Genomic DNA, 21,933 nt, shown 5'->3' with positions numbered 1-21,933 from the left:
ATAACTTCTATTTCTGATTTCTTCAATTTAATTTTCAGTACGATGCTACTAGATTTATGTACATGATAGTAGAAGCCCCAGATATTGTGGTCCGTGGTGAGCATGTTGGTGTAAGGGTAACAGTATTCAACTACTGGCCTGGTGATAATTTCATTGAAGTTTTAGTGACAATGAAAGGATCTCCGCACTACGATTCATTACTTGTCGGTGATGAAGGATATGTTGATTCCAGAAATCCACTGCGGCACCCTGGAGATCACCAGACTATCGTGTTTGTAAGTTACTTATAAAAATTTCAATATATAAGAATAAAGAAGATATGATATGATTGCCAATGAGAAAACTATCCACCAGAAACCTAATGACTAGATGTTAGCAATACATCATCTTTTAAATTACTACAAATTGATTTGTATTAGAACTTTGTAAAGGAGTAAGTTCGATAAGGGCCATATTTGGCCCCAATTATAAAGTTCATAGTTACAAGACAATAAATTCTTTAAGTTGCCTTAAAGACATGTGAGAAATTTAAAAAGAACTGTTTTTGTCAAAGTTGAATTCTAACAGGTTGATTTTTACATCCCAAAAAGGTCAAGATAAAGGATCTTTGTGAAATTTGACAAAATCAGACATTTCAACCAAATAAAGGAACAGGAAACATAGAGCGCAGGCGTCGACAAGCTTAATATTCAAATAAGACATGTGAAATGTCTTCACAAACATTATTTTTAAAGATCTTTGTTGTCGACGTATGCGCTCTATGTTTCCTGTTCAATAATCTATGGAAATTTACCCATTTTCATTGATTTTTTCGTGAAAATCAATATGAGTACAACTTGTGACGTCATAATGAAACGCAGAAACGTGAAATTTTCAATAAAATGGCTTATATCCTATCTAGTCAATGTATTAGCTATAATTTATCGTGATATTAGTCAATAAATCCGAATTTGAAATTGACGCTAAAAAAGGGGGCCATTTTAGGACCTTATCGAACATACTCCTTTGTGACTTATAAGAGTTATTCCCTCGTCTATGAGGATGAGTTTGAATTGAAGAATATTTGAGGTTTCTTTAGTGAAACAACAACACAATTACACAAATGTCTAAATAACATCTAGAGAGCAACATTAAGATATATCAGACATCCACAAGGTTCCTGGCTAGGGACAATTTATGAATGACGCTGCTTTGCTGCAAAAAATATCCGTTAATCAATGATCAACAGTTCTTGTGTGTCAGTGAAATACAATATTAATGAATATGAATATGAACTTTTCACTATGGTTTTACTTTTAGTCAAATTCACAGATAAAGCTGGAATTATTTTTTATATGATAGAGTAGAATTGATCTTTGCCAAACAAATGGCTAAAATATTAAGGGTTTTGGTGGTAATTGATTTTAATAAAAACTTACAAGACAATTTGAGATCAAACTAATTAATATTCTTTTTTTTTAGTTGGAACCTGGAACTTCAAAGGATATTTTTATGCCAATTATGCCAAACATTGTGATGGGCAGCTTCAACATCTCTTTAGAATGCTGGTCATTTATGGATAGAGATTTCTTCCATAAGACTATTTATGTTAAGGTAAGTACTGTAAAAGTTTATTCATGTTTTAAAAAAATAAGTTTATTCATGTAAAAAAAAAGTAAAGTTTATTCATGTTAAAAAAAGTAAGTTTTTCAGATTAAAAAAGTGTGTTTATTCATGTTAAAAAAGTAAGTTTATTCAGGTTAAAAAAGTGTGTTTATTCATTTTAAAAAAGTAAGTTTATTCAGGTTAAAAAAGTGTGTTTATTCATGTTAAAAAAGTAAGTTTATTCAGGTTAAAAAAGTCAAGTTTATTCATGTTAAAATAAGTAGATTATTCATGTGAAAAAAGTAAGTTTATTCATTTAAAAAATGTAAGTTTAATTATGTTAAAAAAAGGCAGTTTATTCATGATAAAAAAAAAGTTAAGTTTATTCAAGTTCAAAAAAAGTTTGAAACGAATTAATTTGATAAACCTTTTTTTGGATAAATTTTGTGATACATTAGCCATTAAGGATAGCAGCTGAGTATAAGCCATACTTACTTCATTACAAGAGGAAAGCTTGCACTGTTAACATCTCCTTAAAGTCATTGTTTGCATAAATCTTCAATTTATGTACTATTGAAATCTAATAGAATTAAAAATGAAAGCATGAATCAGATTATTTTAGTTGCTTAGTATGTCTTATATGTTGGTAAATAAACTGTACTTGTAACTCAAGGAATTAATACAAAGTCACTTATGTTTTATTAAAAATTTTAATACGATTTTTTTACAGGCTGACGGTGTAGAGAATTATTATCACACCCCATATTTGATTGATTTGATAAGATACAGTTCTATCAAAATCCCAGAATTGAAAGTAAATGTTTCTGACAAGTTTATAGAACCTGAAGTGAGAGAACATTTGTATGTTCCTGGGTCAGAGAAAGCTGTACTGACATGCTTTGGTAAGTTTACCACATTGTGTAGTATATAATACAGCATTTTTAGAAATGTGAATTAGATTAAATCAGAAGTGAAATTTTTTTCAACATGGAACAATTTTGATTATTGCTTGAATAGACAGAAATACTGCGCCAAGGTTGATAAGACGATGAATATAAAAGTAAGAAGATGTGGTATGATTGCCAAAGAGACAACTCTCCCATCAGCACTATGAAGAACACAAATTAACAAAAATAATAATGATGGATGGCTGTTTTACATAACGTGGCAAATTAAATGCATATTCAGATAGAGAACATTTTTATGCTATATTGATATGAACATTGCATTGTACTTGATTTTGAACATTAAGACACACACTTTATTCCAACAATATTTGAAATCTTTTGTTCATGCAAATAATTGTTTTTTAGGTTAAAATTGCCTATTATTATTTCGAATTCTTTGTTATGCAGGTGATGTTGTAACCCCAGGTTTCTTCACCCAGTTCCCTACAGCAGAAGACATCATGCGCAGGCCATATGGTGGTGGTGAAATGAACATGTTTAACTTTGCATACAATCTTATAACTCTCAAGTTTAAGAAAAATAACCAGCAGCTACCAAATGACATCTTGAGAAGGACACTTGGATATATGAATATTGGTAAGACCATTAAACTAGTGTTGCACCATGCAATAAGACAATTATTATAAAGTGAACATCATAGTGTTTTATCAATAAATGCCTTCCAAAAACTGAATAAATTTGTTAAGTTTGTGGCAAAAAGTTCAAACTTTTAAAACGAATTATATATGGTGAAATTCAAAGATGCAATGATGGAATTGTAATTGAAAAAACTGTGCCAAAAAACACAAAAAAACACACCATTATATTTAATGAATGGCTATTATCTATTTTGAATTTATTGAACCATAAAACTAATTTTTGACTATTCACATTGAATAATCCGCAAAGCGGATTATGTCAAATGTGAAGAGTCAAAAATTAGTTTTATGGTTCAATAAAATCAAAATAGATTATTGCCATTCATTATAAATAAATTTCTATCAAAAAAAGGCTCAAAGAACGTTTTATATTATTTATATAAACAATAACAACGTACACACATGTTGGCGTATGAATACACAACGTCAGAGTGGGCGTGTCGCCATCAAAATTGACAACATTGAAAATAAAACTAATAACATTAACCAATCAGTAGACAGTAAATACAACAAATTTATTTATATAGTGATAATAATTAACATGGTTGCAATCAATTCTCTAACAAATTATGACAAAGTAAGTGACTTAATGCAACAACTGATTTAAATTAGAAATATTTTGGTAAAGTAAATCACACCAAAAATTTAAGGATAGGATCTGAGTGAGGGATGAACTGGAAACCTTAAATTTACCTATTTTGTTCGACTGTACTTTTATTTTACTACAGTATACACTCTACTGGAACACTTAACTTATGATTTGTTTTTGTGACAAGAGCTTCTAAAGCCAGTATTTAAATTTAAAGGCTTGTTCAACATATGATGATTGTAAAAAATTTTTTGTTTTAGCCCTACAGAGACAGCTGAGTTACATGAATGACGATGGATCATTTAGTATGTTTAGGGATGATGAGGCTCCTAGTATATGGTAGGTTTAGTCTGTTTGAACAACATTTACATGTAATGAATTAAGGATGATAGTTTTTATGAAAATGAAATTTAAAAAAATGGGGATTGATAGGTCAGAGTCGAAGGTTACTGGTGATGTAATAAAGAAAAATGTTCATCCAATATATTTCTCAATTATCAGGGGCAGATGGGGGGAGGGGGGGGGTGTGTTCCAACTATATGTCCCCATTCAAATGCTTTGATCGGCCAAAAAAAGGGGGGTTCCAACCACCAGAACCCCCCCCATCTGCCCCTGATAATTGAGAAATATATTGGATGAACATTTTTCTTTATTACCCCCCCCCCCCCCCCCCTGGATCCGCCAATGATGATGCTTTAATTCTGAAATTACAGCCTGATTTTTATTTATTATAAAAAACATTGTCTTTAAAATCTGTTTGAAATGCTTTAAAAAGAGGTGTATACAATTGGTCAACATTCTTTTATGGCATTATTCTTGGAAAATGCAAATTTTGGATGAATGCATATTTCATATAATTTATTGGCTAACAAATTTTCTACATAGTATCAGATTCTTTAATTTCTACAATATTTGATATATATCTGTTTACAGGTTGACTGCATTTGTTGCCAAAACGTTTCAGGAAGCTCGATTTGGAGAGTGGGAGAAAGACATGTTTATCCCTATTGAGTTATTGAACAAGATAGCTTTGTATCTCTGTAGTCAACAGAACAATGTCACTGGGGAATTTATGGAAAGCAAAGCTCCTATTTATGACAGAACTTATGTAAGTTGTATAATTCATCGTCTCCTACCACACTTTGAGGGAGGAACGAAATGTAACGGAAACTTTTCATCTATCTTCTGAAAGTGGCATTACAGATAAAAAAACTAATCAACTAAGTAACAGTGACATTCTGCTGCTGCATAGCAATCATTTTTAGCATTTCTCATAAGATACTGTATAAAAATTCAAAGTTAGTGATGAAATAAGGTCTGTGAACTTGCATTTTAAAAGTTCAGAATTTTGTCTCTGGATTTTTTACATGTCTGGTAATTATTGAATCCTATAGAATATGGAGAAACTGAACTTAATAGAAATAATTTTAACAACAAACAATACAGATGCTTTGTTTAAGACTCATATTTAGAAAAATATACATAATATGAGAGTTGAATGTAAAAACACAGTGCATTTATTCAAAACTATATAAGAAATAATAATGGGAGTAACAAACTATATGTTTTGAGATGTCTGTTTGATAAACGTATGATTTTACTTACTATAGATTTTGTTTTATTATAGGGACATCTTAAAGAGATGCAAACCCAACAGTTGATGGGACATCCAGTACCCTTAACATCTTATGTTCTTATTGCACTTTATAAATTGAAGGATGCTTCAGGGGTAAGTTTTAGTTATTAAGTATGCTCCAGATTTAGTTTTTATTCACTCCTCAATAAATGAGGTACTGCTTCAGGGGTAAGTCTTAGTTATTAAGTATGCTCCAGATTTAGTTTTTATTCACTCCTCAATAAATGAGGTACTGCTTCAGGGGTAAGTTTTAGTTATTAAGTATGCTCCAGATTTAGTTTTTATTCACTCCTCAATAAATGAGGTACTGCTTCAGGGGTAAGTCTTAGTTATTAAGTATGCTCCAGATTTAGTTTTTATTCACTCCTCAATAAATGAGGTACTGCTTCAGGGGTAAGTCTTAGTTATTAAGTATGCTCCAGATTTAGTTTTTATTCACTCCTCAATAAATGAGGTACTGCTTCAGGGGTAAGTCTTAGTTATTAAGTATGCTCCAGATTAGTTTTTATTCACTCCTCAATAAATGAGGTACTGCTTCAGGGGTAAGTCTTAGTTATTAAGTATGCTCCAGATTAGTTTTTATTCACTCCTCAATAAATGAGGTACTGCTTCAGGGGTAAGTCTTAGTTATTAAGTATGCTCCAGATTTAGTTTTTATTCACTCCTCAATAAATGAGGTACTGCTTCAGGGGTAAGTCTTAGTTATTAAGTATGCTCCAGATTAGTTTTTATTCACTCCTCAATAAATGAGGTACTGCTTCAGGGGTAAGTCTTAGTTATTAAGTATGCTCCAGATTAGTTTTTATTCACTCCTCAATAAATGAGGTACTGCTTCAGGGGTAAGTCTTAGTTATTAAGTATGCTCCAGATTAGTTTTTATTCACTCCTCAATAAATGAGGTACTGCTTCAGGGGTAAGTCTTAGTTATTAAGTATGCTCCAGATTAGTTTTTATTCACTCCTCAATAAATGAGGTACTGCTTCAGGGGTAAGTCTTAGTTATTAAGTATGCTCCAGATTAGTTTTTATTCACTCCTTAATAAATGACGTACTATGATATACTGCAGTTGTTTTTTCATCCATAGTTTTTCTTCCAACACAGTAACTCCCAGTTTCATAGCTTCGACCAGATTTCAATAAAATTGAACATAATCTAACATGAAACATAAATTTCAGTCTGTATTGCTCACTTTGAGATCAATAGAATTAATAAGTATCTCATTTTGAGATCAATAGAATTAAGTCAACCTGTAAAAAGATATATGTGAAATACATGTATCGTAACAATTAAAAATACTGATACTGATTGAAAAAATATTGAGTAAGAATTGTGATTGCAGGGATCTCCATGGCCTGTTTAACGATGGCGCCCCGCCATCGTTCAAATGTCTTGCGCCATCGTCAAATGACTTGCGCCATCGTTAAATTGTTTTGCGCCATCGTTAAATTGTCTTCCGCCATCGTTCAAAACTTCATCGTTTTTTGCAGCCCGACGCCATTTTTTTATCAATTATTATCAAATGCATGTAATTGCATAACCCTTAGGCTTTTTATGTTATAATCCAATACAGTTCTAACGCCTGAGGGATATCCGGATTAAGATCGCTAATCAGTTGTACCTGAGCTTGTACAGGTAGATCAACAAACCACACAGGAAAATACTTATCTAAGGATAGTCGTCCATTTGTCGAATTAATCAACTAAGTTTTAGCAAATGATTATGATAATTTAGATTAAATAAAAAAATTAATAATCCAGTTACAAAGAAAACAGTTTAACAAGTAGAACACGTGCTTTATTTTGACTTACGCAATCAGCATCCCCCTTTTTTAAGAAGTACAAAATAAGACGCAAAACAGTAAATATTATTTCATTGCAAATAACTTGAATACTGCTGTAACGATAATTTATAATTACTTTAAAAGTTTAAAAGTAAAAACTTAAATATTTCCTGTAAAGAAATATCGTATCGTAATTCCGAATTCATTTCGTATATTACAATCAAATTGATACATCCGCGTTTCCGGTTTCTATTCAGACTCGAAAGATGCATGTTGCACAGCATCAATTTGACAGATAAAGTCATTAAAAACGTTTTCATTTGTCAATGTTTGCTTTACAAATCTCTTTAACCTTTTACATAACCCGTACGAATCGTTTTGTTGTTGCTGCAAATCAGCCATACCGGTAATGGGTTCTGAATTTGACAACTGTCCATGAAAAATAAGCTCCACATCATTTGATTTTTAACCCCCATAACAATTACCAAAAATACAAGAAATCTACATGGGGACCTTCATGACAGCTTTTGGTCATTCTCGACTAAAGGGGGACCATGAAGACTTGGCATTTGAATGGTTAAAAACGGCAATAAATGAAAATATTGATACTTCTAATTCTATAATGAAAATTCAAATAAATATAATTTAAATAAGCAATAATTTAGCATGTTCACCATTCCTTGTATAGAGGGATAAAATACTTCCGATCGCGCTACACTGTACAGCGTAGACACGGTTTGTAATGTGTAAGTTCCTCCATCGTTCAATTTTCATCCATGGAGATCCCTGCATTGAATCAAAACACTGTATCACATAATTGTTGACATATAAAAAAGGTCAAATTATAGCTTCAATATATCAGAAACAGATTTTTTTTGGTTAACCAATAGCAATAGTAATTTAACATATTGAATATGATTTTATTTTAGGATGCCCAGAGTTGTATAACAAAGGCAGCACAAAGAGCATCAGAGTATTTGTCCAAGAGAGCGACAGAAATCGGTGAATCCCAGGAAGTATTTCATATGGCAATATCAGCTTATGCACTGTCTCTGAGTCAACAAAACAGTCAGACGTTATATAATAAACTGATGGATCAAAAGCGATCAGGTAAATACATATACAGTAGGAATGATCTTATTTTTGTTAACATTAAGGGGTGCCGCATTCGGTGCCGTACAGTACAGCTGTAATTTTTTTATGTAAGAAAATTTCTGATTTGTTACTTATCAGCAAAAGAAACATCTAGATGCCCAAAGAACAACTTGGTTAAACTATTATTATTATTGAAATTGACCAAGTACACTATATATGATGTACATGTAAGAGAATTTTAAAAACAAATCCATAACAATCATCAAACAAATGTATTTTCAGGTAAAGAAACCTATTTTGCTGACGATGTAGTCCGTGACAATCCATCCACCTTTATAAACACAGTCCGATACCTTCTACCTAGACTGCCTCTGGTTAATGATGGATATGCTGTTCAGAGTACTGCCTATGCCTTATTGGCTTACATGAATCATGAAAAAAATCAACAGTCCAGTAACACTAAGCAGGAACGTGACTCCATGATGAGGTGGCTTCAGTTTATGAGGAATTATTTTGGTGCTTTTGCATCCACTCAGGACACACTGGTTGCTATGGAAGCGCTGAGTGAATTCACCAGGATTGATCCAAACAGAAATGTATTCAACATGCAAATACAGCTGCAGTCGTCTGCTACTCATGGATGGATGAAATACCTTTATCTACTTAAAGATAATTATACCAACACACAACAGGCATCAGTAAGATATACATATTTTATATCTTAATGTTTAGAAGATTTAATTTTGGCTTATTTATGGTACCACTACGTTAAAATAATTTGATTAAATACACATTTTATATGCTAATGTTAAAAAAATCAAAATTTAGGCTTCACTTATTGGTAAACAAATATACAAATTTAGGCTTTATTTTTGTTTTCGATAATTTTGCAATATGGGTGTATGTAAAACATTTTACCAATACATAAAAAAGGACATTTCTACAGCCATGATACTTTAATGATGATGATAACGTTTTGCTATTGGTCTATTCCATGTGATAAAAGTTGATGTTTGATTAAATTCTGATTTTACCACAATTTTGCATTTTCCAGATTCCTAATGTATATGGTCAAGCCTCAGTCACTGCTTTAGGTATTGGAAGAGCTATGTTGCAGGTTTGTTGATATATATTTCATTTTTAGCTCACCTGTCCTGAAAGGTCAAGTGAGCTTTTCTCATCACTTGGCGTCCGTCGTCCTGCGTCCGTCGTCTGTCGTCCGTCGTCCGTAAACTTTTACAAAAATCTTCTCCTCTGAAACTACTGGGCCAAATTCTACCAAACTTGGCCACAATCATCCTTGGGGTATCTAGTTTAAAAAATGTGTGGCGTGACCCGTCAAACCAACCAAGATGGCCGCCAGGGCTAAAAATAGAACATAGGGGTAAAATGCAGTTTTTGGCTTATAACTTAAAAACCAAAGTATTTAGAGCAAATCTGACATGGGGTAAAATAATTGATCAGGTGAAGATCTATCTGCCCTGAAATTTTCAGATGAATAGGACAACCTGTTGTTGGGTTTCTGCCTGTGAAATGGTTATTTTAAGGAAATTTTGCAGTTTTTGGTTATTATCTTGAATACTATTATAGATAGAGATAAACTGTAAACAGCAATAATGTTCAACATAGTAAGACCTACAAATAAGTCAACATGACCAAAATTGTCAGTTGACACCTTAAGGAGTTATTGCCCTTTATAGTCAATTTTTAACAACTTTTCGTCATTTTTTGTAACTTTTCTAAAAATCTTCTTCTCCAAAACTACTTTGCCAAATTTAACCAAACTTGACCACAATTATCATTGTGGTTTATAGTTTAAAAAATGTGTCCGATGACCCAGCCTACCAAACAAAATGGCCGACATGGCTAAAATTAGAACATAGTGGTAAAATGCAGTTTTTGCTTTATATCTTTGAAACTAAGACATTTAGGGCAAATCTTTCAAGATTTAAATGTTCATCAGAATAAGATATATCCCCTCACAAATTTTGAGTTGAATCGGACAACCTGTTGTTGGGTTGCTGCCCTAAAATTGGTGATTTAAAGGAAATTTTGCAGTTTTTGGTTATTATCTTGAATACTATTATAGATAGAGATAAACTGTAAACAGCAATAATGTTCAGCAAAGTAAGATCTACAAATAAGTCAGCATGATCAAAATTGTTAGAGGACCCCTTAAGGAGTTATTGCCCTTTATAGTCAATATTGAACAACTTTTCGTCATTTTTGTAACTTGTATAAAAATCTTTTCTAAAACAACTTGGCCAAATTTAACCAAACTTGGCTACAATCATAATACTAGGGTATCTATTTTAAAAAAGTGTCTAATGACCCCGCCTACCAACGAAGATGGCCAACATCAGTAAACACATTAACAGGTGAGCGACACAGGCTCTTGAGAGCCTCTAGTTTAGAAATTGTTCCACAAATGAATATCAGAGCTCAAAACATGTCTATTGAAACTTGATAAGTTTGTTGTATCAAATAACGTAAAAAGTGCAAGGAAGTATCTCCTTCTTCATATTTTCTCTATGTTTTGGATCAACATCATTGACACCGTCTTGACACGACCTTTGTGAGAAGTGAAATTACACAATTATTTCATGTGAAATTATTAGTTTTTACTTGACTTGGAAATCACAGTATCTCAATGCAACCAATATGATAAGTTTTGTTACATATTGTCTGTCATTCCTGACAGCAAAAAAGTTTTTAATTCACATTTTTAAATTATTTTGTTTAGCTGACAACAACAGTAAATGTAGAATGGGAAGAGAAAGTTCGGGAAACAGTTGACTTTCAAACATTCTACGATCTCTATCTGGATGATGAACCCAAATTTAGTGGCAGGAATAATTCTATCTTGACTCTACATCCTTGTGTGAGGTATGTTACTTTTTGTTAGAGCAAAGAGAGAGAGGTCCAATAAAACATGTAACACAAATGCTAAAACTTTAAGGTGAAAAAACTAGTGAAACTAAAAACACAGTTGTATTCAAACCAATTTTATTATATTTGATATAACTTAAACTAGATAAAATATGCTTTTCAGTTGTGGTAGTTATCCCTTTATTTTCCAGAATGATGTACGTAGCTCCATTTGCAATAGTGCTTCTCCTTCCTATGTTTTTCTCTATGGATTCATTTGTTTTTGTTGGTATAGAAAAAATAAATTTTAAAGAAAGATTATATTTTCTGTATAATTTTTGTCATGTTTTTGATAATAAAAAAAAATTGCCAATAGATGACATTTTAATTGTCTGTTATAGTTGGGTGTATCAAACCAGAAGTAAACAAGCTGGACTAAGTGTGTTAGAGATTGACGTTCCCTCTGGTTATGTTGTGATGAATCATACCCTGAGAAATATAGTACGACAAGGAGTACCTGCTAATCTGAAGAGAGCAGAGTACTATGCCAGGAAAGTCGTCCTGTATTTTAGTTATGTAAGTATTTGAAGAAGAAAAAAATGTTTAGCAGTATATTGAATTGAAGTTCATGTCTTCAGACCATTTGGAATATTGAATCGATTAATAGGTTTAATTTTTATAGGATATTCAGTAAAATAGGGTCTGATTTCAAAAACTAATTTTGATAAATAGGTAATAGGCTGAGGTAAAGAAAGAGGAAGAGCTTATTGAAATTTATGCAATTGGATTCCTGACATATTTTCAAATTTAAATTTAGTTTTAATCTGGTCAATTAAAATATATTGAATGTTAGTTCAGGTGAATTAATCAGTTAAATTTGACAGAAATTGAAAAGTATAGAATATTTAATTCTTTATTGGAAAAAAAGAGAGAAGAAAACATTGGGGCAGGGGGGCAATTGGAAAATCATAAGTAAAAAAAATAACATAATGGCCAAAAATAAAAAAGGTTAAGAGGCAAAGAACGATAACGAACAAAACATGTTAAACATTAAATGGATTGTTCCTAAAACTGAAAAATAAGTAAAAAAATTGCACTAAGCATGAGTGAATATATATATATATATATGAATTTGTTGAGAAAATCAGCATGCATGAAGAAGTCATGCTTAATGAATTTTTACTAAATTTTCAGCTGGATAACAGTAAGACTTGTGTGAAGTTTGATGCCTACAGATGGTACCCTGTAGCTAACATGACTATTCAGAATAGAATGAGAGTATATGATTACTATGAACCAGGTATGTATTTTTGTCGAGCCTTCGACTTTAGTCGAAAAAGCGAGACTAAGCGATCCTACATTCCGTCGTCGTCGGCGTCGTCGTTGTCGGCGGCGTCCACAAATATTCACCCTGTGGTTAAAGTTTTTGAAATTTTAATAACTTTCTTAAACTATACTGAATTTCCACCAAACTTGGACAGAAGCTTGTTTATGATCATAAGAAAGTATCCAGAAGTAAATTTTGTAAAAATAAAATTCCATTTTTTCCGTATTTTACTTATAAATGGACTTAGTTTTTCTGCAAGGAAACATTACATTCACTCTGTGGTTAAAGTTTTTAAAATTTTAATAACTTTCATAAACTATCCTTGATATGTACCAAACTAGGACAGAAGCTTGTTTATGATCATAAGATAGTATCAAGAAGAAAATGTTGTGAAAATAAATTTCCACTTTTCCGTATTTTACTTATAAATGGACTTAGTTTTTCTGCAAGGAAACATTACATTCACTCTGTGGTTAAAGTTTTTAAAATTTTAATAACTTTCATAAACTATCCTTGATTTGTACCAAACTTGGACAGAAGCTTGTTTATGATCATAAGATAGTATCTGACAAGAAGAAAATTTTGTAAAAATAAATTTTCACTTTTCCGTATTTTACTTATAAATGGACTTAGTTTTTTTGCCAGAAACAAAACATTCACTCTGTGGTTTAAGTTTTTAAAATTTTTATAATGTTCTTAAACTATCCTGGATTTCTACCAAACTTGGACAGAAGCTTGTTTATGATCATAAGATAGTATCAAGAAGAAAATTTTGTAAAAATAAATTTTCACTTTTCCGTATTTTACTTATAAATGGACTTAGTTTTTTTGCCAGAAACAAAACATTAACTCTGTGGTTTAAGTTTTTAAAATTTTTATAATGTTCTTAAACTATCCTGGATTTCTACCAAACTTGGACAGAAGCTTGTTTATGATCATAAGATAGTATCTGACAAGAAGAAAATTTTGTAAAAATAAATTTTCACTTTTCCGTATTTTACTTATAAATGGACTTAGTTTTTTTGCCAGAAACAAAACATTCACTCTGTGGTTTTAGTTTTTAAAATTTTTATAATGTTCTTAAACTATCCTGGATTTCTACCAAACTTGGACAGAAGCTTGTTTATGATCATAAGATAGTATCAAGAAGAAAATTTTGTAAAAATAAATTTTCACTTTTCCGTATTTTACTTATAAATGGACTTAGTTTTTTTGCCAGAAACAAAACATTAACTCTGTGGTTTAAGTTTTTAAAATTTTTATAATGTTCTTAAACTATCCTTGATTTGTACCAAACTTGGACAGAAGCTTGTTTATGATCATAAGATAGTATCTGACAAGAAGAAAATTTTGTAAAAATAAATTTTCACTTTTCCGTATTTTACTTATAAATGGACTTAGTTTTTTTGCCAGAAACAAAACATTCACTCTGTGGTTTAAGTTTTTAAAATTTTTATAATGTTCTTAAACTATCCTGGATTTCTACCAAACTTGGACAGAAGCTTGTTTATGATCATAAGATAGTATCAAGAAGAAAATTTTGTAAAAATAAATTTTCACTTTTCCGTATTTTACTTATAAATGGACTTAGTTTTTTTGCCAGAAACAAAACATTAACTCTGTGGTTTAAGTTTTTAAAATTTTTATAATGTTCTTAAACTATCCTGGATTTCTACCAAACTTGGACAGAAGCTTGTTTATGATCATAAGATAGTATCAAGAAGAAAATTTTGTAAAAATAAATTTTCACTTTTCCGTATTTTACTTATAAATGGACTTAGTTTTTTTGCCAGAAACAAAACATTAACTCTGTGGTTTAAGTTTTTAAAATTTTTATAATGTTCTTAAACTATCCTTGATTTGTACCAAACTTGGACAGAAGCTTGTTTATGATCATAAGATAGTATCTGACAAGAAGAAAATTTTGTAAAAATAAATTTTCACTTTTCCGTATTTTACTTATAAATGGACTTAGTTTTTTTGCCAGAAACAAAACATTCACTCTGTGGTTTAAGTTTTTAAAATTTTTATAATGTTCTTAAACTATCCTGGATTTCTACCAAACTTGGACAGAAGCTTGTTTATGATCATAAGATAGTATCAAGAAGAAAATTTTGTAAAAATAAATTTTCACTTTTCCGTATTTTACTTATAAATGGACTTAGTTTTTTTGCCAGAAACAAAACATTAACTCTGTGGTTTAAGTTTTTAAAATTTTTATAATGTTCTTAAACTATCCTGGATTTCTACCAAACTTGGACAGAAGCTTGTTTATGATCATAAGATAGTATCAAGAAGAAAATTTTGTAAAAATAAATTTTTACTTTTCCGTATTTTACTTATAAATGGACTTAGTTTTTCTTCCAGTTAACATTACATACAGTCTGCAGTTAAAGTTTATAAAACATTTATTAGATTCATAAACTATCCTGGATTTTTTTACCAAACTTGGAAGCTTCTTTCAATCAAAAGACAGTATCGTGAGGGAAATTTTTATTGATGTTTTTCCTCATTTTTGTTGAGTCTGTGATTAACAGAAAAAGTAGGCGAGACACCGGGTTCCGTGGAACCCTTACGAATTTTTTAAATTACTACTAGATAAACCAGTTATTTCCCTCTGCCCTCTGTGGAGATCCTATGTACAATCGTAATGAGTAATATTTCTTATTTGATTTTTAGCTCACCTGTCCCGAAGGGACAAGTGAGCTTATGCAATCACTTGGCGTCCGTCGTCGTCCGTCGTCGTCCGTCGTCTGTCGTCATAAACTATTTCAAGAATCTTCTCCTCTGAAACTACTGGGCCAAATACTTTCAAACTTTAACTGAATGTTCCTTAGGGTATCTAATTTATAAATTGTATCCGAAGTTTTGATCTATCAACAAACATGGTCGCCATTGCTAAAAATAGAACATAGGGGTCAAATGCAGTTTTTGGCTTATAACTCAAAAACCAAAGCATTTAGAGCAAATCTGACATGGGGTAATAATGTTTATCAGGTCAAGATCTATCTGCCCAGAAATTTTCAGATGAATCAGACGACCCGTTGTTGGGTTGCTGCCCCTGAATTGGTAATTTTAAGGAAATTTTGCTGTTTTTGGTTATTATCTTGAATATTATTATAGATAGAGATAAACTGTAAACAGGAATAATGTTCAGCAAAGTAAGATTTACAAATAAGTCAACATGACGGAAATGGTCAGTTGACCCCTTTAGGAGTTATTGCCCTTTATAGTCAATTTTTAACCATTTTTCGTAAATCTTAGTAATCTTTTACAAAAATCTTCTCCTCTAAAACTACTGGGCCAAATACTTCCAAACTTTAATTGAATGTTCCTTAGGGTATCTAGTTTGTAAATTGTATCCGAAGTTATGATCTATCAACAAACATGGTCGCCATTGGTAAAAATAGAACATAGGGGTCAAATGCAGTTTTTGGCTTATAACTCAAAAACCAAAGCATTTAGAGCAAATCTGACATGGGGTATTATTGTTTATCAGGTCAAGATCTATCTGCCCTGAAATTTTCAGATGAATCAGACAACCTGTTGTTGGGTTGCTGCCCCTGAATTGGTAATTTTAAGGAAATTTTGCTGTTTTTGGTTATTATCTTGAATATTATTATAGATAGAGATAAACTGTAAACAGGAATAATGTTCAGCAAAGTAAGATTTACAAATAAGTCAGCATGACGGAAATGGTCAGTTGACCCCTTTAGGAGTTATTGCCCTTTATAGTCAATTTTTAACCATTTTTCGTAAATCTTAGTAATCTTTTACAAAAATCTTCTCCTCTGAAACTACTGGGCCAAATACTTCCAAACTTTAACTGAATGTTCCTTAGGGTATCTAGTTTGTAAATTGTATCCGAAGTTATGATCTATCAACAAACATGGTCGCCATTGCTAAAAATAGAACATAGGTGTCAAATGCAGTTTTTGGCTTATAACTCAAAAACCAAAGCATTTAGAGCAAATCTGACGTTGGGTAATATTGTTTATCAGGTCAAGATCTATCTGCCCTGAAATTTTCAGATGAATCAGACAACCTGTTGTTGGGTTGCTGCCCCTGAATTGGTAATTTTTTAAGAAATTTTGCTGTTTTTGTTTATTATCTTGAATATAATTATAGATAGAAATAAACTGTAAACAGCAATAATGTTCAGCAAAGTAAGATCTTCAATTAAGTCAATTTGACCAAAATTGTCAATTGACCCCTTAAGGAGTTATTGCCCTTTAAAGACTTTTTTCACAATTTGTTCATCATGTTGACTTACTTTAAAAAATCTTCTCCTTTGAAACTGCTGTATCAATTTCAGCCAAACTTAGGCTAAATGAGTTTCAGAGTATCTAGTATAAATTTTATATTTTATTTCCTTGTATGTCAAGAAACATAGCTCCTATGGCTAAAATAGAAGATAGGAGAAAATGATTATTTTTTTGGGCTTTTGAAGAAAATAGGACGATCCAAAAAACATTTAAATAAATTGAAAAGCCAAAATAATCATTGATGAGAGATTTAACCAAAAGAATTAAGGTGAGCGATTCAGGCTCTTGAGAGCCTCTTGTTTTTGTGTGTGCCATCAACTGATCACCTGTCAAATAAAGATAAAAAGATGTGGTATGATTGCCAATGAAACAACTCTCCACCAGAGACAAAAAGATGCACTAGAAGATTATTCTTTTTGCTTGTTTTAGTCAAATTTTTAGTAAGCACTTAAATTTTAGCTATTGATTGAATATTAATATATTAGTATAGGGATGAAAATTGCATGCTGGACATACAAAATCCTTAAATTCTGTGTACAATAATAGATTATAGCAATACTGATAAATATAGATTCTACCAATGCATCAAGTTTTGGTGGTAGAACCTGTTTCTCTAATGATTTTTAAACAATATGCAGGCAAACGTATTCCTTCTTTTCGTATGATCTGCAAAAAGATGTGTTCTTTCTATGTGACGTCATCAGGCATGGTACCTTTTTTCATGCCGTCACAATAGGAAATTCAGAGGAAAGCAAGAAAATTTGACGTCATAATCAGATTTTAACCAATGAAGAACTGAGATCAAACGAACCACACATTGATTAAATTTTGTTATACAATGGGCGCGGAAAGGGATAAATTGACGAAGAGTTAGAGAAGATATTTCACCTTGTAACCATGTATATATATATATATATATATATAATGTTGACTTGAAACCTTTTCTTTGAGCACTATTATAATGCATATGAATTTTTTGTTTTGTCTTTTCCAGGAATGCATAGGACAAGATTCTACACAACTTATGATTTATTCAACTTGAATATTTGTTATGTGTGTGGTTCGTACCAGTGTCCATATTGTCCATTCTTCAATGTCGCAACAGTGATAAAGGCAACATTTACATCGATAACACTTTTCCTTGGATTCATTGTAAAACATTATCTATCAAGAGTGACTTAGCAGTGTCAGTCCTGTAACAGAATGTCTTCTCATTGTTATTGTTTTTTAATATTGATATATCTCAGAAATTACTGTTATGCATAAAAATATACAAAAAGGACTTCATTATGTACATATATGAATTCATCATTTCTCAAACTGTCCATTCATTATAATTCATTGAACACTTCTTTTTGTTGACTTTATGAAACATAATTTGAAATCATATATTTGTAAATGAACCCTGTGATTCATACCAAATGTTATGCAATGGAAGATTTTTTTTTAAATCAAAGGTTGTTATATTTGTGTCTTTATTATATTTGTGCTATTAATTTAAGACTAATATTTGGTTCTCAGGTAAAACTGCTTCTGAGAAATTTTGGCTAAACTTTTTTATTGCTTGCACAGGTGAAATTATAAAAAAAGAATAATGAATTTGGGTGTTTAATGTAAATTTATATGTATTCTAGGATATTTGAAAATAGACCTCAACCCCCCTCTTCAGAGTTAAATGGTAGTTCTCTAAGTTTTTTTAAATGAGCACATAAGAGGTATAATTGTAGTTGTGGGAAATTTGTATAACCAAGATAATAGATATACATATGGAAATCTAGAATTCCAAAAGATGTACATATTATAAATTGTTTCGCCTTAATCAAATACTTCATTTCATGATTGTTTATGATTTTACATTCATCAATTAAAGGTTAGTGATAGGTATCAAACATATCATATTCTTGTGACATTCCATTTTTTACAAGCATTTCGAGTTTTGTATCATATTTTTTAAATGAATTTATTTTGAATTTATTGAAACATATCACATTTCCTTTATATATATTTCATATTATAATTTTGAACTTGAATTTACTTTACAAAATATGATAATCAAAGTGACTTTTTAGCAGGTTATCTTTTTCACATTCCTAACATTTCAATATTGAGAGGCATTGTCTGCATATCTATATTGATGAATTATAAAATGGATTTTATTATTGGACACAAAATTATTTTAAATTTAAAGGTCTTTTTTATAGAAAATATTATTAATCCCCTGACCAGGGACTACAATTCCATTGCTGAAGTGTTGATCTTGTTTAAAAGGCCTTTTTTCTTTACTAAGGTTGTACCTTGAATACTTCTGTCATTGTAAGAAAAGCAGCAATGTTGTTTTGGTTTGATTCATAACTTCTTCTATTTAAATTGTCATATATGTGCTGATTGAGTGATTACAAATAACATATATATATATATTTATGTTTGAGGATTACACATTTTGTATATATTGTAGATATCATTTTGTATATATTAAACCTTTAATCATTTGAACTTAAGAAAAAAAGGGACCAAAGGTACAAACAGATTGATTAATAAAAGACTATTTCATGAATGAATTCACATGCCTTGATTTGAGTAATACATCCACTGATCAGTGTTAATTTCAACAATATAAGAGGATACAAATGTATGCCCTCTTTAATTTTTGTGCTGTGTTTTTTCTCATTTTGTATATTTTGGAAACAAAATGAAAGTTGACAGGAAAAAGGTAGAAAAAGAAGAGTAAGTTGGTACAAAATTATGAAGGTTTCTGCAAATTTTGAATTACATACTCAAAAACTTTGATTTTACTGTATAATAAATCTTTATTTCATTAAGAATATGAAAAACCACTTTTCAGTGCCATATTATATTTGTTCTTTTCCCCTATGTATATATATATTCATATCTGATGTATAAATGTGCTGTAATTTCAGAGTGCTTTCATTATCCTTACAAAGTGTTATCCAGAAGTTTAGTGTAGTTTATTTCTCATAAAACCATGCAAGTACAAAGGTTACAGAGAAGTTATAAACATTCATATAAAAGATGGAAATGGCATACATGTGTAATACATTTTTGTTTACCAGATTAGAATTTCATTTGTTTAATAGCATATTGATATTACTGTTTCCCTCGCATAAATCTATTTCTGAAAAATGCAAATAGGCATGTCAATCAAAATACATTAAAGCATAATCTGGATAATTTTTTATGGAGATGAAACATACATTTGTATCCTTTAATTTTCATATTAACATTTGTATAGCAAATATTGATGATATATCACACATCAGCGTTTGCAAAATGAAATTTCATAATAAATGTCATTCCATATTGTACATGTTTCATTTGTAGAAATGACATTTAATTGTTTTTATTTTAAACCTTTTACGTAAATCTAGTTTTTGTAATTACTATACATATGTAAAATTGTAATAAAAAAAGATGTTTTTATACATTTAATCAACATTCCTTAATATAATGGAAATAAATATTTTAATAATGATGAACTTGTTTCGTTTGTTATTTATTGCCTTAGCTTATACAGATATAAGAGGATGTGGTATGAGTGCCAATGAGACAACTCTCCATCCAAGTCACAATTTGAAAGAAGTAAACCATTTTTTTCTTAAAACAAGTCAGAATTTTAGCAGGTTCCAAGAAATCCAATTCTGATTGTATGCTGTTGTATGCTGTGATTGCCAGAGAATTCACCTGCTTTATATTCTTAAAATATTATTAAAATCCTTTCTCAAAATATTATGCTGATCTCTTCAATCCTTGAATGTTTCTCTGTTGTCTTCCATAATCTGTTATCTACATGCCCTTTTAGTCTTGCAGTGGCTGATTGTATTGAACTGCTGAATCAGTATAATTTAATCCATTTTTATTAAGTAAATGTCAATCTGTAACATGTCATAGCCTCCATGGTTGATCATATTTTCACACTTCAGTGGTCATATGAAGTTTTCAGATTAAACTCAACTAGATTCTGATTTCATTTTGTGCTCAAGGGGTCAGGTTATTTTTTTTAGGTAAAATGTATTTTTCATAGACAATGCATGATGGGAAAACACTATTTGCTATATTGTTAAACAGTTATTTGCTTAAGGATGTGCTTAGGTGAGGTTTTGGAATTTGTGTCAAATGTTTGGAATCCTTGGTGTTTTTCCTTACAATACAAGGTAAAATATTTTGCGCCATAACACCCATTTATTTTTCATATAAGACTTAATAGCTCATGAAAGGTCATTTACCAAAATTTTAGAAGATTCTTGATTTTCTTTATTTTGTTTTGAGACCCAAATACCAATGCAAATATAAGGTAAAAGTCAGAGTCAGCCTTTTCCCGCCATATTTTAAATCACAAATATGTCGAAAAGGAGGTCCATGACCTATCAATAATTTTAGCTTATTTTTATCCTTAACGAATGCTCTACCAGCTTATCATATCAATTTTAAATTCTTGATTTATTAATTTTCACCTTACCTCACGTAAGTACATCCTTAATGTTCAGTGGCGAATTTTTCATGCATCTTCAGAATTGAAATTCCTGTATTTGATAAACGACTTATTTCATATACTGTACTTTAATTTGTTGGTATCAATTTTCATGGTTTTAGCAAAAGTTCCATGTTCCTGATTTTATGGAACTAAAAGTTTAAAATCCATAATAGATCACATTGTAGTAATTGATAATAACATAATAACATAAATAACACCTTCAATTCCTAATTAACTTTCAAACACATGTCCCCAAAAAATTCTTAGGAAAAAATACAGGTCTTAAGATCAATTCTAACTGATTTGGAGTCAAATTCACACCTGAAATACAGGTTAATCTTAACACTAAAAACTACTCACTTCACACTTGATTTACTGGCTGTGTGTAATAGTTATCCCATGAGGACTTGCTGTGTCAGTGTAAGATCATCCTGATGGCCAGAGCAGAGTATGATCACCCTCTGGCCTCTGGCCATCAGGATGATCTTACACTGACACAGCAAGCCCTCATGGGATAACTATTTCACATCCCAGCTTTTTTGGGACAAGTTAAAAAAAAACTATTTACATTTCATAAAATCTGGTTTAGAACGCCACACAATCCTTATTATATACTTTATATATCTTATATAGTATATACCTTAAATGAGCCTGGATACAATGTTTAAGTATATAAAATAAACATTGAGTTTTG

At 30.8% G+C, this 21,933-nt stretch overlaps 1 protein-coding gene across 3 annotated transcripts in view; it reads left to right on the top strand.

Moving 5' to 3' along the window:
* LOC139523721 (CD109 antigen-like) overlaps positions 1 to 20,244 on the top strand; it is a 39,118-nt gene extending 18,874 nt beyond the window's left edge. For 2 of the 3 annotated variants that reach the window (XM_071317954.1, XM_071317956.1), the window contains exons 21-34: positions 39 to 275; positions 1,462 to 1,593; positions 2,315 to 2,486; positions 2,940 to 3,128; positions 4,040 to 4,118; positions 4,713 to 4,887; positions 5,407 to 5,508; positions 8,125 to 8,305; positions 8,573 to 8,988; positions 9,345 to 9,407; positions 11,034 to 11,176; positions 11,560 to 11,734; positions 12,353 to 12,458; positions 17,745 to 20,244. In XM_071317954.1, coding sequence (XP_071174055.1) covers positions 39 to 275; positions 1,462 to 1,593; positions 2,315 to 2,486; positions 2,940 to 3,128; positions 4,040 to 4,118; positions 4,713 to 4,887; positions 5,407 to 5,508; positions 8,125 to 8,305; positions 8,573 to 8,988; positions 9,345 to 9,407; positions 11,034 to 11,176; positions 11,560 to 11,734; positions 12,353 to 12,458; positions 17,745 to 17,932 — 2,358 coding nt within the window. In that variant the 3' untranslated portion in view covers positions 17,933 to 20,244. The remainder of the gene's footprint in view (positions 1 to 38; positions 276 to 1,461; positions 1,594 to 2,314; positions 2,487 to 2,939; positions 3,129 to 4,039; positions 4,119 to 4,712; positions 4,888 to 5,406; positions 5,509 to 8,124; positions 8,306 to 8,572; positions 8,989 to 9,344; positions 9,408 to 11,033; positions 11,177 to 11,559; positions 11,735 to 12,352; positions 12,459 to 17,744) is intronic. The other variant, XR_011664675.1, reaches the window with a different exon arrangement.
* Positions 20,245 to 21,933: the final 1,689 nt, after the last annotated feature.

This window comes from Mytilus edulis, chromosome 5 (genome assembly GCF_963676685.1).
Source record: "Mytilus edulis chromosome 5, xbMytEdul2.2, whole genome shotgun sequence".
NCBI classification, from domain to species: domain Eukaryota; kingdom Metazoa; phylum Mollusca; class Bivalvia; order Mytilida; family Mytilidae; genus Mytilus; species Mytilus edulis.
This window is presented reverse-complemented; position numbering and strand designations above follow the sequence as displayed.